We start from the raw sequence: 22,726 nt of genomic DNA, 5'->3' as shown, positions 1-22,726 counted from the left end.
ATCAACAATGCTGAGTTGCTGTAATCTCTTGATTCTTCATGGCTCTCCTCTATACATCCTTATTATACGTATATGTGTGTGTAATGCTATGACAGGTCTGAGAAATAGACAATCACAGGAGATTCAAGCTAGCCGAGAGATGAAGGCCATGAAAGGGGTAGGTATTGTGAAACAAGAGGGTTACTATTATCATCTTCCTCCAGAGATGGGGTTTCCTAGGGACTGGATTTAGTCACCTTCAATCTTCCATTTTGCGTGCATGTGATTTGCCATGAAAAGATGTTTTGCCATCCTTGTATCATTTTTGATGTAGCAATGGCAGAACATTTAAAGCTCCTTTGAATTCAAAGCACTTTTGCTTTTTATGCTTTCTGTGGTTTCCCATTTTTTATGAAAAGACAAAGTAGTGAGCAATTATGGCACCCTATTCAGAAAGAGCACCATCAGGGTTATTTATTATGCCTTATTATGGCCACCTACATCATAACCTCTAAATTCATCAAGTGACATGAGAAGCTCAACCCCTCGTCGATAAATTCATCAGATCTACCTCATTAGGACTAACTAAACTATGGATTATAAATTTATTAATATATTAAAGGCTCAATATCAAATATGCACAATACTCTATAATGATATAAAATATTGTACAACATATCTTTTCATTATTTTGTTTGATCTCATTGAACTTAAATATCTGGATTGAGTATCCATCGTGAATTTCTCAATTATTAGACCTAATATCTGATCCCCTCGACGAATCAAAAGCTATTTTTTCTTCTTAACCCTTTGATTAAGAGATCATCTAGATTTCTTTCAAATCTTACGAATTCTATGGCGAACACTTATTTTGTATTAGATTCTAACATATTTAAATCTAATTCGTATGTGTCTTTTATCATTGTAAAATTTTATATTAAGATATTTTTTTTCTGTGTATTATGACGCCTCTGTAATGTCGGTGGCAAAACTATACGAGGAAAAAGGAAAGAAAAGAATGAAGAGAGAAATGGATCTCCATGAAGGTTTGCAACTATGCAGGTAACATCACAACTTTACTTTTGGTTTGTTGATGCTTCACTTCTCTTCCAGTTTCTATCCAAATCGCATTTTCTTCCTTTTCCGTTTTCTGAGGAAGGAGTGGCGAATATGAGCAAGCGCCGGAGAAATTTGAGTTCGTACTGGGATCAAACCCAGAGCCACTTAGTTTTAACTTGTCTTTGCCGCTACTTTTTATATTGACGATGGCTAGTTAAAGTATAAATAAAATAAGAAAAAGGAAAAAAAAAAGCCCCATTTGTAGTTGTAGACTTCTTACCAAAACTTGCGTCGTTTCTTAAAGACTGCTCACTTTGAATCAAAAGAGACGCTAAAACCGTCAATGCATTCCCATTTAATAATTGAGCATTGTAATTTCTATATCGCTGAACACCATCAAAACTAAAACCATTTCCTCTTCTAACTTCAAAAAAAGAAAAAAAAAAGGAACAGTTCTTCGTAGGATCATATAATAGCTTCTCCATTGTCAACTGCCAAGGTAATTTAATGGAAAATTTATTGAATTTTGATATCCTTTTTAAGTTTCTAGAGAAGGGGTTTAATAATTAGCCTTGTATTGATGTCTCCTGCAGGAAAAAAGAAAATTATGGCCAATGGGGAACCAAAGTCACATTCAAGCAACTTACAGTTGGCTCTTACAATACTTGGCACAGTCACCGGTATGATCATCTTGATAATTGGAATCACCATGGCATCAAAATACGCTCCGAAGCCGCACCAGCAGCCGTTGATACTCAAAATCCATTCTATCTCGATGTCCGGCCTTAACGTATCATGCTTCTTGACTCGTACAAGATGGGACTTATCAGTGTTATTCGCGAACCGCAACAGCGTATTAGAGATGTCCATACACAGCTTCGAGAGTTCACTGTATTACAATCGCAGTTACCCTATTTCGTGTGCTGTAGTGGAGGCAATTCACTTGGGACCAAAGAAGCAGAGGCTGGTGGAAATGCAGTTCAACAATGCTCAGTGTGGGGAAGAACAACCATACGTTGATGATTGGGTGTTGGAGGGTATGAAGGAAGATGAAGAGAAGGGGATAATGAGCTTTGTTGTGGGGATGGAATTGAGGGTTTCGTATAGAACAGGTATATTGGGATGGGATTATGATTTAAAGACTGATTGTCCCAAGCTTGATATTGACATTGTTCCTGGTACTGGCAATGGTGGAGTCACCTTTCGTCAGCCTAAGATATGCTTTGTCCATTTAAGAAATTGATGGACGAATTATGTTTCCTTTTCTTTTCCATGTTCTTATGGTTCCATCTGCCATAGATTTTTAGATGTATTGATGGATTGTTTTACTTACATCTATTTATGATACAACGAGAAGATCGAACATAAATATCTGTCATTACCTGAATTGAATGTCAAAATCTAAAATATGATTATATTACTATCAAACACACAAGACTACTGGTAAACATGTCAGCCGTCATTGAATTTAACTGTACGAAAATGAATTTTTGTGTGCTTAGATACCTTAGCACGTACAGAAGTGGATCCCCATATAAAACCCCCAACTCATGACCATTATCACCTATGAAAGTTATTTATGAAACCATTTTGCCTATTTTCACACAATTCACTAACGTTTTCCTAGGTTCAAACTATAGTGATATTTCTTAAAATAATCAAATGAATGTGTATACAATTAAATATGAGAAACATCCTTTACTTACCAAAAAAAATGAGAAACATCAAATTTAATAGAATTTTATTACACTGTTCACGAAAGTTTATAAAATAAGAACAAGTCTTATAATGACCACATAATCCTTAAATTTATGTGGTGTTATGCCTTTAATCACACGATCAATTAACAAATGATCAATGCTAATATGCTAATGAACACTTTCTTTTCTATAATATGTTATGTCTAGATATTTAATTTTGATGTGTTTACTTCAATTTGCTATATGCAGTCGCAACTACAAGAAATAAATTGCACTCTTAGTGCCAGACAAAAATATAGGTAATGTAGAACACATCACTATACAAATCAGAAATCGGATATGGAAATTCACGACGTCAAAACATCATGAATTTCATAATGCACATATAGTGCCAAACAGATGTACACAAAAACACTAGAAACAGAATCACTCCATCTCATGGCATGCCAATTGTACCAATAACTGTCAATTCACATACAATGTGTGACACTCGAAATCCTAGGTTAGGAGTTCAAGCTATTCGAGAGTGCTTTAGATGAACTCATTAGCCTTGCAAGAAACTTAGTCCAATTGGGCTTGGTTTGGGCCCATTGATACTAAAAGGAGGTATTTTTATATTTGGATGAAGGGTGAATAACTAAAAGAGTAATTACACAATTAAGAATTTTAAAAGCTGAAGCCCCTTAATGGCTTGATAATCTCACATTTTGTTCTCATTTTTCTCCCCATTCACTTTGTCTTATTCCTCTCCCAAAGCCTTCACCCTCTTCCTTAGTAAGCTATTCAAAGGTGACACCTTTGTGGCCTTGCAATCTAAATTTGGCATTTTAAATGTAAGAATCGAAACCTCCATCTCTAAAGCTTAAATTAGAGCCTTCAATCTCCTTATTTCACCTTGGTAGCCAAATATGGGTTTTATAGGGGGTTTGAGAACTTTGGCTATCCAGTTTGTTTTTGAAAAATTTCAGTCTTAGGAAGTTCTTTTAATACTCTTCTAAGCTCCCAAACATGTTAGTGATCCATGTGTTTAATTCTTTTCTAGTGAGAGAGGTTAGAGAAAGCTCCAAGTGTAAGGGAAAGGAGAAGCTCACCATTGGTTGAGTTGAATGAGCTTTCAACAGCTTAGGATTCAAGGTAATACACTTCTAACTCAACTCACTACTAGAAAAAACCCCTTTAATGGCGCGCATTGCGCGTCATCTATGGGTGCAGATGACACACAAATGCACTTCATTGAATCTACCGTCATAAATCTCAGATGACACGCAATTGAGTCATAAATCTATGACGCGCATTTATGACCAACATTGTGCATCATTGAAGCCCCCGTCATAAATGAAGATGACATACATTTGTGTCATAAATTTATGACACACATTTATGACTTACATTTACGACTTACATTGCGTGTCATTGAAGCACACATCATTAAAAAAGATGACACACATTCGTGTATCGTGATTGTATGTCGTAAATTATATATATATATATATATATATATATATATTGTAGATTGACAAATAATCAAACTAAATCACATTTAATGCCTCATAATACTAAATATATCATATTATATATAAAATCCATTTTCATACAATATATTAACTTAAGTTATCAAAAATATTGTAATAAAATGTCGATACAAAATATCACATCATAATAAAGTTTGCTACATAAGATACCCATTCTTTGCGAATATTATCAATGTCATCATCCGTGTATTCTTCCTTCCCATCTCCAACCTAAGTAAAATATATGAAATAAGTATATAATTTATACTTATTTAAAGTGAAGTATATAATTAACTATCAAAGAGTACTAAAATGAAAAAAGAAAATTGATATTTTTTTGTAATACCTGATAAATTGTGTTTCACTATCGTTCCTTTGGCAACTATATTGGAGGCAATATCAATCGCAAGATAACAAGAAGTATCCTACAAATATATAATATTGGTTGTAGTCAAGACTTACATTTAATTCATACTATAATTTAAAAAGACTTACAAGTAATTCCTCGGGTGGGTTGTCTTCAAAATATGCTTTTTCCCACCCTTGGCAACTTGCGCATTCAGAAGCATGATTCATCCATTTTTGTAATTTCTCTATTGCACCTTCAATTTTGTTGAACCTTTTTTCATTCTTTTTCTTCTCACCATATAAGTAGTTCTTCACGGTTAGGTAAGTAAAAGTATAAGTGTGGCCTTACAAAATTTCCCATCCCTCGTACACGCCCACGTTGTTCCTGGGTACCTAGGGCTTGGGTAAGCATGTCATTTGTTCCACAAGTAACCTTTCCTAAAGCTTCTGAGTTCTGCATCTCTTCCTGTAGTGAAAGCAAATATTCATATTCAAAAAAGTCAAAGGATTAAAGCTCATAATATCAAACTAGATGATCCTATCATTTTTAAAAGTTTGATGTTTGTTTATTCAGCTTGCATTGAAGGACGCTGAGCAGTTTATGAACTTTAAAAATAATTCTATAATAGCATATATCCTGAAGGCTAATGCGCTGATTTTGGTGAGTATTTCAACTTATTCTGCACTGTTTTCTTAAAATTACTTTATGAACCAATCACAACTCCATGATGGCATACTTTGGGTGATTTTGATCCGTTTTCTTTTTAACCAAAGAGTGGTCTTTGGTGTTTGAGGAGCAAAGAAAGAAAATAATACAACTATGGAATGAATGCAACATACCATTGCATCACAGGACCTATTTTTTCTTACTTATCACAGGTGATCCGTCAGATTCTGTGTATATTGAGGTGGAACTATTGTTCATAATAGTTTATAGTAATTGATGGCATGATGAAGACGTTTTTATGATTTTCTCTTTTTCATTGTTCATAATACTTTATAGTAATTGATGGCATGATGAAGACTTATTTGTAGTTGACTGTTTTTTTTGTTGTTGCAGCTACTTACTTATGGGCCAAGAATTCAGTTTACTGAATTATTTGCCAAAATTGATGCAGTTGATGCTGCCACCATCAAACGTGTAGCCAACAGATTCACATTTGACCAGGTTTGCTAGAACTAATCTGATTCTTATTATTGATTCAACAAGGGAGAACCCAAGAGTTCTTAATATTTACTTGATTTTATTTTAATCAGAATAATAAGATTATTACAAGTATGGAAATAAATAAAGTAGTTTGAAATAAAAAGACATATATATACTAACTTGGTGCTATAACAATAAGTAGAAAATAAATAAAGTAGGAATGTTCACAGGAACTTACCATTTTATCAACAATAATCTGGACATTCGGGTCATAACCTCATTTTTTCATTTGTCTTGCCTTTTTCCACAAATCTCGTCTTCCTCCTTTCTCGTTTCTTGCATCTAAATTAAAAAGAATAACAACAATGAATTAACATAAACAAATGCATATCTAAACTATTCAATTAATTTACTACATACAATCTCAAGAGTTAGTCCAACATATTCTTTTCTACTCAACCGATTATTGTATCTATGATGTCCACGCATTTTTTTAGCTTTCTTACTTGTTTCCTGCATTAGAAACATTAAAACAATCAAGACTGGTTTCTAAAACTAATATATATAACAAATACAGACACGAAAATTTTAACTAACCTCCCACTTCTTTGAAAGTATTTGTGATACAAAAACCTTCCAGTTATCTTTCTTCAAATAAGGATACATATCTGAAGGGTTGAGCAGATTTGTATTAGGGTCATTCTTAAACTTCTCAATGAATTTCTTATACATATGATGCTTAAAGTTCTTCCACTTTATCCCAATGGATTGAAGGGTGTTCTTCCGACTCCTTGGATCAAGTTCAAAATTCATCTGAAACATAAAGCATTAATTAATAAATATTATTTTTAACAAAAAAAAGATAATTAGAAGTTAAGATCAGATGCTAGACTTACCAAAATATATTGCCATAAGTTTTTTTTTTGTTCAACATCTCGCCAAGTGGCATAAGTGATAGGCACCATTGATCTTGCTACCATGCCCTCAAAGGAAGCAAGTTTCGTTGCTTCAACGCCAATCGGAACACCCTTTTTATTGTAAGTAACGATAACTTTTCCTTTAGTAGTTTTTCCCTTTATTGTCGGACCTCTTTATTTAGAGTCTTCATCATGACTCGAAGACTGATCCGATTCCATGGTACTAAGTAGAACCTGTTTTAACATGATTTAAATAAAAAAAGTTAGTACATTGCTATTTCTTGCAATTGGGACAGAATTAATAACAAACAGATGTTGAAATAAAAACATACCAAAAATTAAAGATTTTATTTTGCACACAATATTTTAAACTAATATGCCCTCGCCATCCGGGCGTGTACACAAGAAATCATCATCAAGTTCTACTAAAGGGGAGTCTTGTGAAAAATCAAAAGTAGCATGGTATTCCAACATATCATCAATTTCACCATTTGCTCCATACTTGTACATCTTATGTGGTGTGAAGCCGACAACAGACAAATTCGCATCTTATTGATCTTGAACATAAAAAACTTGTTTGGCTTGACTATCTAATATGAAGCGTTCATATTGGTGATCAAGCTTAGCAAAGTTAACCACTTTGAATCCAAAATCATCTTTTTTAATTCCACGACTATCAACCCAATCACACATGAAAACAGGAACAGTGATTATGCGATAATCAAGTTCCCATATCTCCTATATACGACCATAGCAAGTAACAACACCATACATGGGATTGGAGTCTTTTGCACTAGCAATCTGCATTATTGTAAGTCGAGATGAAAATGAATTCCTTCAAGTTTCACAGGACAAACAAATAGTTTTATAACTTACGTTTTCGCAGCTTGTTTTCCCTTCCCAATTGCAGCACCAAAGTATCGCTACATTAATTACAACACGAGATGCAACAAACAAGGAGACGTAAGTCGAGAACAAGCAGCGAATAGAAATAATACTAATGAACTGAATATCAGCAAACAAAGAAAAACATGGAACTCTAATCGAGAGAAATTAACTAACATAGGAGATGGCAGACGGTTCAACCATATATAATTGGGGACCATCTCATAACCACCGAGACTTATCCCACAGCCAAAAGGCCTGAGCCACCAGTAAAGGGTGCATAAATGCACATAACTCGTAACACGTTCAGCAAGTTCTTTGACAGGAATGGGTTCACCGTATACACTTCAGAACCACCAACAAATGAAACCCTTAATTAGATAAAAAGTAAAAACATAACAGGTATAGTTAAATATGAACTGTGGAAATTTATTTCAAACGGAAAACAAAAGGAAAATCCTTTGGTAATTAGTAGCTTCAGATTTAGCACGGGCCACAATTTGCCTGCCGTCAGCCGCTAATCCGGCCACCGCCTAAATTAGAATATAGAATACCAGTGAAAGAGAAAGTCAGAACTCAAAACATTAGCATAAAAAATGGGGTAAAACTTCCTTCGAAACAAAGTTGAAGCTGAGGTAAAAGAGGGAAGAAATAGTGAATACCATGCCGGAATAGTGATGAACGGAGTGGATTCTTCGATTAGAACCGGGCAACATCATCTTTGATGCTATCAGCTTTTCAACTCCGTAAACTTTAGTCCGTATTTGCTGCTGTTTTTTCTTCTTTTTTGATTCAAAATAGGCAATTAAGGAAAAAGGAAAAAAAAAGCATTACCATTACGATCCCATCTTTACATTTTATTCCAATCACAGTTCTGCAACAAGAAAAATACTTTTGTGAAAACAAAATTAGGTTTCCGACACCCTAAAGCTACATATAGGAAAAAGAAGAGCGGACCCGCTGTTGTCGACTGCTTTGGCGGCGTACTCGATCTGGAAAATGCTGCCGTCAGGAGAGAAAGTGGTGACGGAGAGATCGTAACCAGTTCCTATTCTGCTCATCTTGCTTCTTCTTCTTCCTCCTCTTTTTCCACTCCAAATATATTTGCTATTTCATAGTAAGTAACAGAGCTATATATATGTGTGTTTGCTAATTTTTTTTGGATTATGATTATTAAATATAATATATATTATTGTAAGTAATAAATTATTTAGATTTTAAGAAGGAGAAAATAATCTCAGTGACAAAAAATGTCTTATAATATACGATTTTAACCAATTTTTTTTGGATTTGCCAAAATGACCAACTAAATCGCAATGCGATCGATAATTCGCAACGCGATCTCCGGTATCGCAAATCAGTTTCCAGATTCGCAACGCGATTCTGACTATCGCATTACGATTTCCAAATTCGCGTTGCGATTTTCCTAATTCACAATGCGAATACGTAAATCGCAACGCGATTACGTAAATCGCAATGCAAATTAGGAAAATCGCAATGCGAATACGTAAATCGCAATTCGAATCTGACTATCGCAATGCGATTTACATAGCGCCATTCGTATTAACGCGTATTTTTTTTTCAAATTCCAAACACGAATTTCTTAATATATCGGAAATTGAACCGTCCATAGTAATCGCAACTTATAACCTCAAACCTAAAATCACAACACTCAGTCCCATCTCCATCTCTCACTCTCTACGGCGAAATCCGTCCCCATTTCCGAAGATTTCCGTCCCCATCGCCGGCGAAATCCCTCACAACCATTCACGGTCAGAAATCCCTCACAATCATTCAGAAATGGAAAATCAACCTCCGAGGGTTAGTTTTTTTAAATTATTTTTATTTTGAAAATTTTGCATTATTTTAGGTTTTTCATATTGAAATTGATGATAAGTTTACTGGTAATTTCAATAATAGATTAACCATTTCACTTAAATTTCTTATTAAATTCATTCGATTGCTGCCAATACTGCTAAACTGTTTAGTCTTTAACCCTGTGAAGTTAGTATTTGTCTTTGTTTTGTCTTTTGGTTGAAGTAATGCAGAAGAAGAATAGTTTCGAGAATGAAAATCGCAACGCGGAAATGACTATCGCAACGCGAAATGAAAATCGCAACGCGAAACCAAAATCGCATTGCGATTTTCATTTCACATTGCGATTCTCTCGTTGCGATTTTTATTTCGCGTTGCGATTCTCTCGTATCGATAGTCATTTCCGCGTTGCGAATTTCATTCTCTCGTTACGATTTTCATTTCAACCAAAAGACAAACCAATGTTGCAAATTTTAGTTTCAAGAATAAACTACTATTTATGTTTATTGTTTTTGGTATATCTTCACAGTATAGTTTTTGGTTATATCTAATTTGTATGTTTATTGTTTTTGTAGAAATTTTTTTCGGCTTCATTGACATTAAGGAATAAAGTTAGCCTAGCCACTACAATTTCTTCGAAGCTTTCACCTGCACAAAGAAAATTGTTTGAGGAAACCTGCTTCGGGCCATGGCTGAGAGTACAGCATCCGGGTGGAGATGCTAATTTGACCCATTTGTGGCTTCAGACCATGACTAGCGATCTACCCGGCAGTATACAACGTGGTGAGGAAGAGATATGGTTTCATTTTCCACCGGCGTATACTTGTTTTGGGTGGAAGGAGTTCTGCTTAATCACTGGTCTACGATTCGGACACGATGATGTAGGCCGGTACACTCGTCATATCACCCGCCCATCATGGTTATCCAGGGTTTTTCCTGATGAGTCAATAGAGAAGTCGAACTTACACGTCGACGACTTGAAGAAATTGTTTAATAAGAAAGATGGTTTTACTCGGATGAATGACGTCGATGTTGTCCGAGTATGCCTTCTACTACTTTTTTATGCCGGCGTTTTAGGCAGAGAGGCCAGACAACCTATTCCTCAGGAGCTAATATTATTGGTAGAGGACCTAAATGCATGGAATCTGTTTCCGTGGGGTTCGTATATATGGAAAGCTACCTGGACTAAGTTGTCGTCTGCCTTTGATGACCGCAAAAGTTTGCGTGGCGATGGGTCGAAATACACTTGTCAGGCTTTGTTCGGGCCTTTAAGGTAAGAATTTCTATATATGTTTTCAAAATTATAATTAATTATTTAAAATTACTAATGTTTGTTATTATATTGTTTGTAGATTTGGATATTCGAGGCTTTCCCCAGCATGCGGACATATGCATTAAAAACTTCAAATGATATTCCTAGGGCTATTTCCTGGAAGAGGAAACATTTGTTGGATTGGGAAGACTTAATACCATATGCGACAATAAATAATGTAAGTTAACACAAATACTATCATATATAAACAAGTTATTAATAGTAGACGTTTAACTTTGTTTGAGTTTTTTTTATATTTTTAGGAGGCCAACACTCCATTAATGAGACTGACACCCACGGAGGCTGAGCTTGCCACTGATTGGTGGCAAGCTAGTCATCGTTTTCTTGATGACACGAATGATGAGCAGCCTCCACTTCCTCAACTTCGAGAGCCATCACCTCACCCAGAGCCATCACCTGATTGACCCGACTATACACTTCTACAACGAGAGCCATCACCTATCCCGTATCATCGAGCCTCTTCTCCACCATCACCTCATGATAGGCGACCGACAAAGATGCCACGACTTCTATCTCCCTGTTCTCCACCTCCACCTCCACGGGATGAGTCAAGGGAGTTACGTGATGAGGTCAATGCTTTGCGTGAGGAGATCGGTACTCTACGCTAACGATGGTGCATACGTGTGGAGGTGTCTACTTTACGTGGTGAGGTTGCCGCTCTACGTGATGGTAGTATCGTTGCAGAATGAGTTCATACTCTACGCAACGAGGTAAGTTTAAGATTTTCCATATTTAACTTGATGATAAATTTACTCGTAATTTCACTTAGATTAACCATTTCACTTAGATTGCTTAGTAAATTTATTCGGTTGCTGCCAATACTGCTAACTGTTTATTAACACTGTGAAGTTAGTATTTGTTTTTGTTTTGTCTTTTGGTTGAAGTAAATTTATTCGTTTGCTGCCAATCTGCTAAACTGTGTATTCTTTAACACTGTGAAGTTAGTATTTGTCTTTGTTTTGTCTTTTGGTTGAAAGTAAATTTGTTCGGTTGCTGCTAATTCTGCTAAACTGTGTATTCTTTAACACTGTGAAGTTAGTATTTGTCTTTGTTTTATCTTTTGGTTGAAAGTAAATTTGTTCGTTTGCTGCCAATTCTGCTAAACTGTGTATTCTTTAATACTCTGAAGTTAGTATTGTCTTTGTTTTGTCTTTTGGTTGAAGTAATGCAATCCATTCAAGTTTCAATTTGCAGAAGAAGAAGAAATAATTTATTCTTGAAACTATATTTTAGTAACACTGTTTTGTCTTTTGGTTGAAATGAAAATCACAACGAGAGAATAAAAATCGCAACGCGAAACGAAAATCGCAACGAGAGAAGAAAATCGCAACGCGAAACCAAAAATTGCAACGCGAAACTATAATCGCGTTGCGATTTTAATTTCGCATTGCGATTCTCTCGTTGCGATTTTTATTTCGCGTTGTGATTCTCTCGTTGCGATTTTAAGTTCCAGAAACTATTATTCTTCTGCAAATTGAAACTTGAATGAATTGCATTACTTCAACCAATAGACAAAGACAAATACTAAGTTGACAGTGTTGCAAGTTTGAAACATATTTGCCTTTGTTATCTGATGCATTTTTGTGAACTATGATAGAATAATGACTTGGGTGAATTCAATGCAAGTTTGAAACATATTTGTCTTTGTTTTCACTGTTTAAATATCATATGTTTATTTACTGATTTTGTATTTAATTATTTAGCGGCCCGATAAGGTGGATGCTTTACGTCGAGTTTTCTTGCACGACAGAGTTCACGCATCAGACGGCGTGTACGTGCTATTAAGTCTCCGTACACCCCAATAGTGCGAAGACACCGTAAGAAGAAGCCCGACTCGCCTATCATCCTTCAAGAGTCCACTCCTATCGTTGAAGAGGCCCCTATCATTCCTCGAGAGTCCCCTCCCACCGTTCAAGAGGCCACTGTCATCGTTGAAGAGGTCCATCCCACCATTCGAGAACCCGATTCACATGGCATCATATGTAAGATTCTTGAGAAACCCTTGACGTGCCGGACATGATGGATGAGAGTTGGCTCTCGTATGAGTTACGGCCAGTACCATACCGGTATCTGAAGTGGAGAGGAGACAACTACCGGACAATTCTGGATAACACCCTTTGGGCTAAGACGCAGTTGATTTTTATCTACATGAGCGGAGCCGGGTGTTTCACTGACGTATGCAAGCTCAACGATGATATCTATTTGTTGCTTGATCGGTCTTGGTGGGGCATATTAGGGGTCGAAGATAATGGCTATTTCGATGGAGGGGTAAGTTTATATTTTTTTATATTTCAATTTGATTATTTTTTTTAAATTTATGTAAGTTACTAATATATGTCTTTTTTTGTAAAACAGCATATCGATGCATGGGTGTCACGTCTTCTAATAATTAGGAAACTTAAGGAAAATAAAAGAAATACACGATATACAATTATGCCGACATCTTTTAACGCCGTTCACTTGAAGAATCAACGAGATGATCATTTGCGTTGGGCAATGGACAAGCTAAACTTTATCCTGCATGGTGGGAGGTCGATAAGTTAGTATTTATTTAGATTGAGTTTAAAGGTATTCATAAATAAATGCTCAATGAATGAATTATTACTTATGATTGCAGGTGTTTATCCCTGTTTTGGAACGTAAACATTGGCTTCTCGTCGAGCTTCAGCTCCCATCCCTTAAGGCAATAGTATATGACAGCATGATAAATTACATATCATTGGCTGATTTAAGAGATATTATTAAGGGATGGAACTCTCATTTGGCTAAATTCTTGGATGCAATAAATTATTGGACTCGTTCTGGAAACAAGAAGCCAAAGAAGATCAATATTACAGTTAGCAGAGACGAGACCGCTCCACAACAAACGAAAGGAACCAGAGGGGATTGTGGTCCTTTCGTATGCTTGGCGTTGGAGCGTTTGATCACAGGAAGTATAAAATATCTACCTCCCACCGATAGAGATAGAGCTGCAGTAGGATTGTGGTTTCGGCATTATATGGCTAGATCGATATATACGAGACGCTACCTACCTGCATCCGCGTTATAAAAATGTCCATAAACAATTGGTAAGTTTATAGGCTTTTGGTTTGAAAATGTTTGGTTAAGTACCTAGAATTCAATAATTTGCTGTTTGTAGGTTTTAGATGTGTAGAAAGTGTTGTTTGAGCAAATGTATGGTTTCTGCAGGTTAATCTCAGAAGTGGGCTGCGTGAAAATGATGTATGGCTGCAAAAGTTGATTCAATAGTAGATGAGGAAATAAGAATTATTGCTTATTTTTTGATTGTTTAATTGATTTGTAAAAGATGATTTGTAAAAGTTGATTTGTTTAATTGATGTGAACATAATTCTTATTTGTGCTTGTTTAATTGATTGAAATGTAATGGTTGATTTTGTTGATTTCAATCTGCATTATGTTGAAGGCAAAAATGACTATCGCAATGCAAAATGAAAATCGCAACGCGAAATGAAAATCGCAACGCGAAACTAAATTCGCATTGCGATTCCCTCGTTGCGATTTTTATTTCGCATTGCGATTCTCTCGTTGCGATTTTCATTTCGCATTGCGATTCTCTCGTTGCGATTTTCATTTCGCATTGCGATAGTCATTTCCGCGTTGTGATAGACATTAAGATGATTGCGAACGTCATTTCCGTGTTGCGATAGTCAAATGAATGCCTAATAAGTGATAACAACTGAACATATCATAGCAATTTTCAAACTCAAGTTACTAATACATGCCTAACTGAAAATGTTAAAAGTTCACACATAAAATCCACATAATACAACGTTTGCATTTAAAAAGTACCTAAGTTAACAGTCCCAAAAGGTGAAGCCGGTTGTGATTGGGATTTTAAAGATGATTGCGATTTTGATTGCCTTTTGCTTGACACCATATGAGCTTTGGATTTTGATGAGGATCCATATTTTGGTAGAGGAAAAGATGATTGTGATGGCACTGTGATCCACATGTCAATCTTGTATGACCACTTTCCTTGCACCAACTACATGTCGATCTCTTCTTCTCTTTACCCTTAGACGGTATACGATCGTGACTTTTTTGTTCGGCCAGGTAGCCTTCTGTCCATGGCTGGTGGCAAAACTGTTTGTAAGTCATCTGGTATGTCCCACTTAGAAGGATGTGGAATGGGGTAGACAATCACACCATAAGTCTGTCGATATACTTATGTAGTGTAGCAATCCATATCGTATGCGCTTGAATCATCTTGGTTTAGATGAAGAGAAACTTTTATAACATGGCCACACGGATAACCAGATGTTTGCCATTTCATACAACTACACGTCTTTGCATTAGATCGACAAGCCCATTTAAGTATTATCAGTACTTCAAACAAAGTGTTGAACATGGTTCAACTCTCCATGACGTGACTTCACACATTTCGTTATCTTTTTTTCTGTCCATGGTGTAACACGATGTTCCAATGTTCATGTAAATTTAAATAAATAATACTTAGTAAAATATATGATAAGTTACGAATTTAAAGAAATAATACCTACATGGTTTCTTTTCTTGTAGTACCACTGTTGAATAGAGGCTCGAAAAAACTCCATTAACATAGTAATGGGTAATTTCCGGGAATGACGACTTAGAGCGTTGATTGATTCTGCACTATTAGACGTCATGAAACCATATCTTGCTCCAAGTTGATGTACTCTTGACCATCTTTCAAACCCGACATCTTCTAGTGTTTGAGCACACTGAGGCAAAACACGTCTTAAACACTTTATATACTTATTAAAATCCACTTTCCGATAAGCTTTTAAAGCCTTCCAGTATGTCCATTTGTGATTTTTTATACCAGCAGACCTTGATTTTAGATTTCTATACAAATGAACACCACAAAGTCCGTGAAAAGCATCTGGGAAACACCTTCTAACAGCGTTGTCAATTGAGTTTGCCCTATCGGATATGATTGTCAGATTGCTAATAGGACCTATGCAATCCCTAAGATGCCCCATAAACCATGTCCATGAATCAGAGGTTTCAGATTTGCCAACCCCGTAAGCTATTGGCAGTATCCCATTGTTAGCATCCATGGCTACTGCTAATAAGTTTACTCCAAGGTATCGACCTTTTAAATGTGCTCCGTCAACTATAATAACTGGGCGCATGCAATTAATAAACGAACGAATCTACAAAATCATATACACAAGAAATATAATCATTTAAATGTGAAATGCATGTAACTAACAAAAATGAGTCAACAAAATTATATTGATTTACTAACCGCAGCACCAATGGCGATAAACAGCAACTCAAAGCGTCCATCTCTATCTGTTTTGATATGAGTTACCGACCCAGGATTTTTCAGCTTTAAATTGTGACAATAAGCCGGCAGTTGGGCAAACGATGCTTCTGGCGACCCCTCAACAATTCCAAGGCATAACATTTGGCTCTCCAAGCTTGAATATGAGATACTAATCTTGAACCGAGCATTCATGTCAGTCATAATTTCATGTCCCCGATATACCCTACCATTCAAAAACATTAACTCAGCCAGAAAACCACCCAACACCTTTTTGTTTGCCTGTCTATGGTGAGGAAAAACTTGGGTTCTTGAACATGTATGTTTATCAATAAAAGTCCTAACTTGAAACATTTCGCAATCTTTTATCCTCTTTGCAATCATACGCCACATACAGTTTTTGTCAATCATACACCTTGTTTCGAAACGATCTTTGCTTGATTTGTTAACTTTTAGTTGATAGCCATCTTCCACACATTTCGTATACAAATCTATCTTCAAGTATTCCTTTGTATCAAAACAATCATCTTTCTTGATACGAATAATTTTTGTGTGACAATCAACTGCTATCTTTACCAACTCTTCTTCCGGTATTTGAAGTAATTCTGGCATATTCCAGTTATACTCCCGTGGCATTTTCTTCGAGGACTTTTCTTTGGGGATTTCTTCTTCTTCTTCTTCTTCTTCAGTGTTATATGAATTACAGAATGGATGTTCAACATGTTCATTTACAGTCGTAACTTCCTCCTTATTATCATCAACAACATCTTCCTCAGCAACGGCTGTTTCATCATCAAAATTCGGGTATTGACCAATATCAAAATCATTACAAGCAGGGTCTGTTTCTTCTTCTGAAAAATCATGAAAATCAGAGTATTGACCAAGATCAAAGTCTAGGTATTGACCAAGATCAAATTTTGAATACTGACTAGTACTCACAATTTTTGTTGTTGGCTCATCATCGTCTAACTGGTCAATACGAAAACTGAAATTTGGTGCTGAAAGTTGATTGGGATTTGGATTAGGGAAAGGTTGTGGGTTTTGAGATTGTGTTTGGTATTGGAAATGTGGTGAAACAATATTTGCTTGATGATGAAATTGTGGTGGAACCATTAAATTTTGAGCACCAAAAACTGGGGTTGAAAAACTTAGTTGATTACTACCCGCTACTGACCCAACTTCACTACTTCTAGGTTCAACAACATATAATGTAACATCATCACTTGAAACACTAATGTAATCAATGAATCGTTCAACATCTTCATTGTCGGTTAACAAATAAACTTTACCATTTCTCTGATAAGATAGCCTAAATCCACTTAGGGGCTCTAAATTCAATTTATTTGCAACACGTAACATTAGAGTTTCATAAGTTAACTTTTTTAATGACAGTTTTAGTTGAAGATTCATGGGTAAAGGCATATATTGTAAAACACCATGAACATTCTCCCATGACCCTCCAAAACACAAATCTATCCAAACATGATCAACATTAGATGATTTCATTATTGTAAATTAATTTACTAAACAAACGATCTGCGAAACTAAAACCTGTTGCCGGATGGGGAAGGATGTTGTTGGATATAGGAACGGATGTCGCCGGAGAGAGTGATAGATGGAGATGGAATGAGTTGCGATTTAGGGATTTAGGTTATGAGTTGCTGCTGCTGTGTATTTATATACTCAAAACATTTGTGTTGCGAAATTAAAACCTGTTGCGAATTCAGAAATCGAGTTGCGAATTTAAAATTCAGTATTGCGATAGTAAGAATCTCGTTGCGATTTTCCTAATTCGCAATGCGATTACGTAAATCGCATTGCGATTTACGTATTCGCATTGCGAATTAGGAAAATCGCAACGCAAATTTGGGAAATCGCAATGCGATAGTCAGAATCGCATTGCGAATCTGGAAATTGATTTGCGATACCGGAGATCGCGTTGCGAATTATCGATCGTATTGCGATTTAGTTGGTCATTTTGGCAAATCCAAAAAAAGTTGGTTAAAATCGTATATTATAAGGCATTTTTTGTCACTGAGGTTATTTTCTCTTTAAGGAACATGACATTTTCTTATGACACACATTTTTTATAAGTCATAAATTAGCATGTGCCATCGTTCGTGTGTCATTAAAGTTATATTTTCTTGTAGCGACTCTACCACATGTAGATCATTAGATAAGTTTTGGCAGATTGCATGAGTAAGTTATGAAGTATGTCCATTGCAGCTTGCATCTTTTGATGTTTTCAACATGTTAAAAGACTTATTATGACCCTTTATAATCCTCATAAGACTTAATAATAGTTGAGAACCTTAGTAGGACACTTTTAGATTGAAATTTAGCATTTTTTGTGCTCAAAACAGGGCATTTTTGGGCACGAGTATTGGTAATGGAAGAACAAAATCGATATTGTTAGTTAGACAGTTCAAAACTAGGAGATTTTAGGCTAGAAGTATCAATACTCCTTCATTAGCTATCAATATTAGGGTTGGGTATCGATACTCTCAGTATGAGTATTGATATTGAGATTACTTAACATATTCCAATAGCCATTTTTTGTATCGGTACTCATGGGAGTATCGATACCGGGGTAGAGTATTGATACTCCCAATAGGGGCATCGATAATGAGGCATTTTTCAAAACATAGAACCTAAATTTGATATTGATACTCAGGATAGTATTGAAACCTTAGCACTAGAGTATCGATACTCCTAAACAAACAGTTTAAAACTAGGGGATTTTAGGCTAGAAGTATCGATACTCCTTCATTAGCTATCGATACTAGGGATTGGGTATCGATACTGGGATCACTTAGAAGATTCTAGTATCCATTTTATGTATCGGTACTCATGAGAGTATCGATACCGGGGGTAGAGTATCTATACTCCCAGTAGGGGTATCAATACCGAGGCATTTTTCAAAACATCAAGCCTAAATTTGGTATTGATACTCAGGATAATATCGATACCCTAGCACTAGAGTATCTATACTTAGTTTAGGAGTATCGATACTATCCTTCACTATCAGCATGTATAGATACCAGAAGGTGAATATTGGTAATCATGTGTCAGTATTGATACTGAAGGGTTCAATATCAGTACAAGGGAACAATTTTGGATAAGTTATCCAATGGTTAAGGGATTAGACTTGAGGGGCCCAATAACACTAGAATGACAACAGATAAAACTATAAGTGAAAACATTAATTAAATTCAGAACATCTATAAACAGTAACAGCTAGGGTTTCATAAAACTAGCCTTGTTTAATGCTCAAGAAACAACCACGACAAGCTACTTTCTTTAGCATAATATGATAGTCTTAGTTGGATAGCACAGTCAGTGCCAAGGCACTTTAGTTGCAGATTGGGTGCAGATGCCCCAAGACTAGACGAAGTAAGTTGGTCAGGTGTACGTTTCTGATGCAGTTTCGTATCTTACCCTAGATACCCGAGGGTATTTCAAAAAGATTAGAGGGGTGTGTGAGTTCTGAGATATAGAACCCTTAGCCACACTATGATGCCTACTCAACAGTCCATATCAATATTTTTACATATGTTCATACCTATGCCACTAGCCAACTCATTTAATGAATACATGTAGTATATACAATTATTAGTGTGGTACTGAGCTCGTAAGCTCAATGTTTGGAATGTGTTTTCATCCATAGGTTCCTAGGAGACCAGTCGATGAGAATGATCGTTATCAACAATTCCATATTAGCTGAGGAACCAAAGTACGTCTTGAGTTATTGTTAGAGGGCATGTACTATTGTATACCTGTTTATATTCAGATGTAACTCTATTTTGTTTTAAACTCGATATTGTATTTGATTTGGGTATTTTGAGAGCTCCATGTATTTGTAAACTTTATTATTGTGTTTTATTTTATTTACTATGGGTGGATTTTTATCAGATGCTTTATAATCAAGTTTTAAATAAAAATTTGGGTTACCCACTTCGATGGTCCCCAATGACATTCTAATCCATCAGTATTTGGGTCGTATCAGATTAGGGTGTTACATAATGGGCTTTATATTCAAAATCAAATATCATTCATTTATAAGAAATATTCATAAATACTAATATATATCATTTATCATAAATCAATGCATTGGCCAGTTCGTACTTGAAATCATCCATAAACCATTTAGTAAAATGTCATATAAAAATGTATTGGGTACTTCATACCCAAAATCATCTGAATACCATTTTGTAAAACAATATGAAAATAAATCAAAATGTGATTTAAATTATTTTCATTTCAAATCGTTCGAGGTTGACTCATACCAAGCCTTCCTCATATCAAATATATAAAATAAGTAAAATGCACTAACCTGGTAATGCCTCACTAGCAAACCTTTATTTTCGATATAACTTCACTTTTGTGCTTTTTTCTTAGATTTTAGTTCAATTCGATCTCGATTTTGATCACGATTTATATGTGCAACATTAAAAAAAAAACAAACATAATTCAAAGTATAATTTAATATTATTTTAACATAGGCGCACGTTAACAAACAAATCCAAAAAACTTCATTCGATACTAATTTCATTTCATACAATCAATGTCAACTTTAACAATCCCAAAAAAACACCTTAAGTTATTTACTATTCATATTCATCAATAATTCATGACATTTTTAAATTCTACATTTCAGTCATAAAAATGAATTCTTTTAGAATTCATCTCAACTTTTTCAAAATATTCAAAATGATCCCTTGCTATTTAAGTTTAATTCAAACTTTTAATAGAAAATTTTCAAATTGGTCCAAACAACATTCTAAAGCATTTAGAATCATTCACACATCAATTCTAGCCTTATTGAAAATTTTCCATATTTTTCTCCTCACGGTCGAATATTATAGGGTGTTTTAGGAAAAATTACCAACTTGATTCAAGCATGAATTCAAGCTCACAACATCATTTCCATGCAATCTCAATCCAAATCAATTTCAATTCATCTCCAACTTTCATAAAAACCCTAATTAACTAAACCTTTATTCAACATTTTCTAAATGTTTTTAATCATCATACTTGCTTGGAAATGATTCCATAGCATCAACTACAACAAAATACATCCTTAAATCATAAAAACCTAACATCCCTTCATCCATCAATTTCATGATCTTGTGATTTAAGCATAGAAAGCTTGAACAAATTTACACCAAATGATAGAGAATTTCATGTAGAACAATTTTCTATTTCATACTTTCATCCAAAAATATAATACATTAGCTTAAAAATGAAAAAGAAAAACTTTCTTACCCTTTTTATGGAGATCATGGCAATTTGGGGAAGATGAAGAGAATTTTTCTTGATTTTTCTTTTAAAATATATAATACACTTTGCTTAAAACCATTTAAACTAAATTTAAAATTCATTTTTAATGTCCAAGACCTTTTTACCCTTAAAATCTCTTGATGATTACCATAATACATTATCATAACATCATCCTTACATCATTAATAATCAAATATATACAAATATATTCCTTTTTTCCTACTTTGCCCTTATACTTTTCAAAAAATTTCAATCTTGCAATTTTAATCCAACGATCCCTATTTAACATGGAAAAATAAACTTAAATATAATGATCCATGTTAAATTCTACTAATTTAAAATATAGAAATGACATTAACCTTTTAATGTCATCCTTCAAAATTTCCTGAATATTCAAATTTAATCCGATTATCCAAATATTTTATCAAACTTTATCACTTTATAACCTTTAATACAGATTCTATATCAAAATTACAAGAAAAATAAATATCATTCTTGAAAGTAAACTATTCATTTATGGAATAAAATTTCTCTTCGGGAACATTATCGACTTTGATCCCTGAACTTTTCCAAAATTTATACTTTAGACACTAAACTTTCAAAAACTAAATTTTGGTCAATAGCCAAAATTTTGGGATATTACATTTAGCATGCTTATGTTTATGGGATTCTTAATGCTACTCTAGATTAGCCATTCTAATGTTCGGATTTGTAAGCTCAACATCCAAATATTTTTTATTCGCATGTTATTAACATGAGCAGGTCGAAGAACATCGATGCAGCAGGGTTCCAACATTCTTCCTCAGAATATTTTATTATAGCTTTAGTGGGCATATGTATTCATATGATCCTTATTATTCGTATTTATAACTCTGATTTTGTATTATATTGGTTTTAAATTATGTGTCGTGGTTCTTCGATTTATAAATTGTTTTTTATAACTATCATGTGTGTCAATTTTGATACCATACTATATGTTTTGAAAAGAAAATAAGCAGGTTTTGAAAAATCAAGAGTTGCCTCGGTGGCCTAATGTGACATTTTAGGCCTATTTGAGTTTAGGATGTTATATTTAGTGGTATCAGAATGTCAGGTTGAGTCGGTCTTAGAACCTAGTGGTTAGTTATAGTAAGGTGTCAGTTACTACAGGCCCCTAGGTACTAAAAGTACTCGTATAAGTCTAGAATCTTGATGGTGCTTCCTTTCTTTGTATGTATTTAGAAATTTATTATAGCCGATAATTCTGAACGTAGCCTCGAGGATAGGATGGAGAGTTGTGCCTATTATCCCGATAGCGTCAGCGATGAGTTCTTGCCTTGGGCAGATGATCATGGGGTCTCATTAGGTGCGGGAGTTACAGAGGTGACCTTCTTTAGAGGTTTGACTTTCACTCTCATAGAGATAGTGGGCATTATTCTTAGAGTATAAGTTGTATAACCAGCCGCCTAGAGTATATTAGTGTCGATAGAGTCCTCACTGAGGA

General features: G+C 34.9%; 2 protein-coding genes across 2 annotated transcripts; one reads left to right on the top strand and one right to left on the bottom strand.

Annotated features, from left to right (window-relative positions):
• Window positions 1–955: 955 nt before the first annotated feature.
• Window positions 956–2,281, top strand: LOC120154454. Its single transcript, XM_039166208.1, has 2 exons — window positions 956–1,025; window positions 1,632–2,281. Exons 1-2 carry the CDS (start codon window positions 956–958, stop codon window positions 2,279–2,281), a joined length of 720 nt encoding a protein of 239 aa, XP_039022139.1.
• Window positions 2,282–7,537: 5,256 nt separating this feature from the next.
• On the bottom strand, window positions 7,538–8,653 carry LOC120153230 (proteasome subunit alpha type-3-like). The gene is made up of 5 exons (XM_039165227.1): window positions 8,504–8,653; window positions 8,381–8,420; window positions 8,209–8,292; window positions 7,724–8,079; window positions 7,538–7,584 (listed from the first exon to the last, which is right to left on the bottom strand). Exons 1-4 carry the CDS (start codon window positions 8,605–8,607, stop codon window positions 7,981–7,983), a joined length of 327 nt encoding a protein of 108 aa, XP_039021158.1. The 5' UTR covers window positions 8,608–8,653; the 3' UTR covers window positions 7,538–7,584; window positions 7,724–7,980.
• Window positions 8,654–22,726: the final 14,073 nt, after the last annotated feature.

The sequence above is a fragment of the Hibiscus syriacus genome, unplaced genomic scaffold, assembly GCF_006381635.1.
Source record: "Hibiscus syriacus cultivar Baekdansim isolate YM2019G1 unplaced genomic scaffold, ASM638163v2 tig00002840_pilon, whole genome shotgun sequence".
Taxonomy (NCBI): Eukaryota; Viridiplantae; Streptophyta; class Magnoliopsida; order Malvales; family Malvaceae; genus Hibiscus; species Hibiscus syriacus.
Note: the sequence above shows the minus strand (reverse complement) of the source record. Positions and strands in the feature narration are given on the sequence as shown.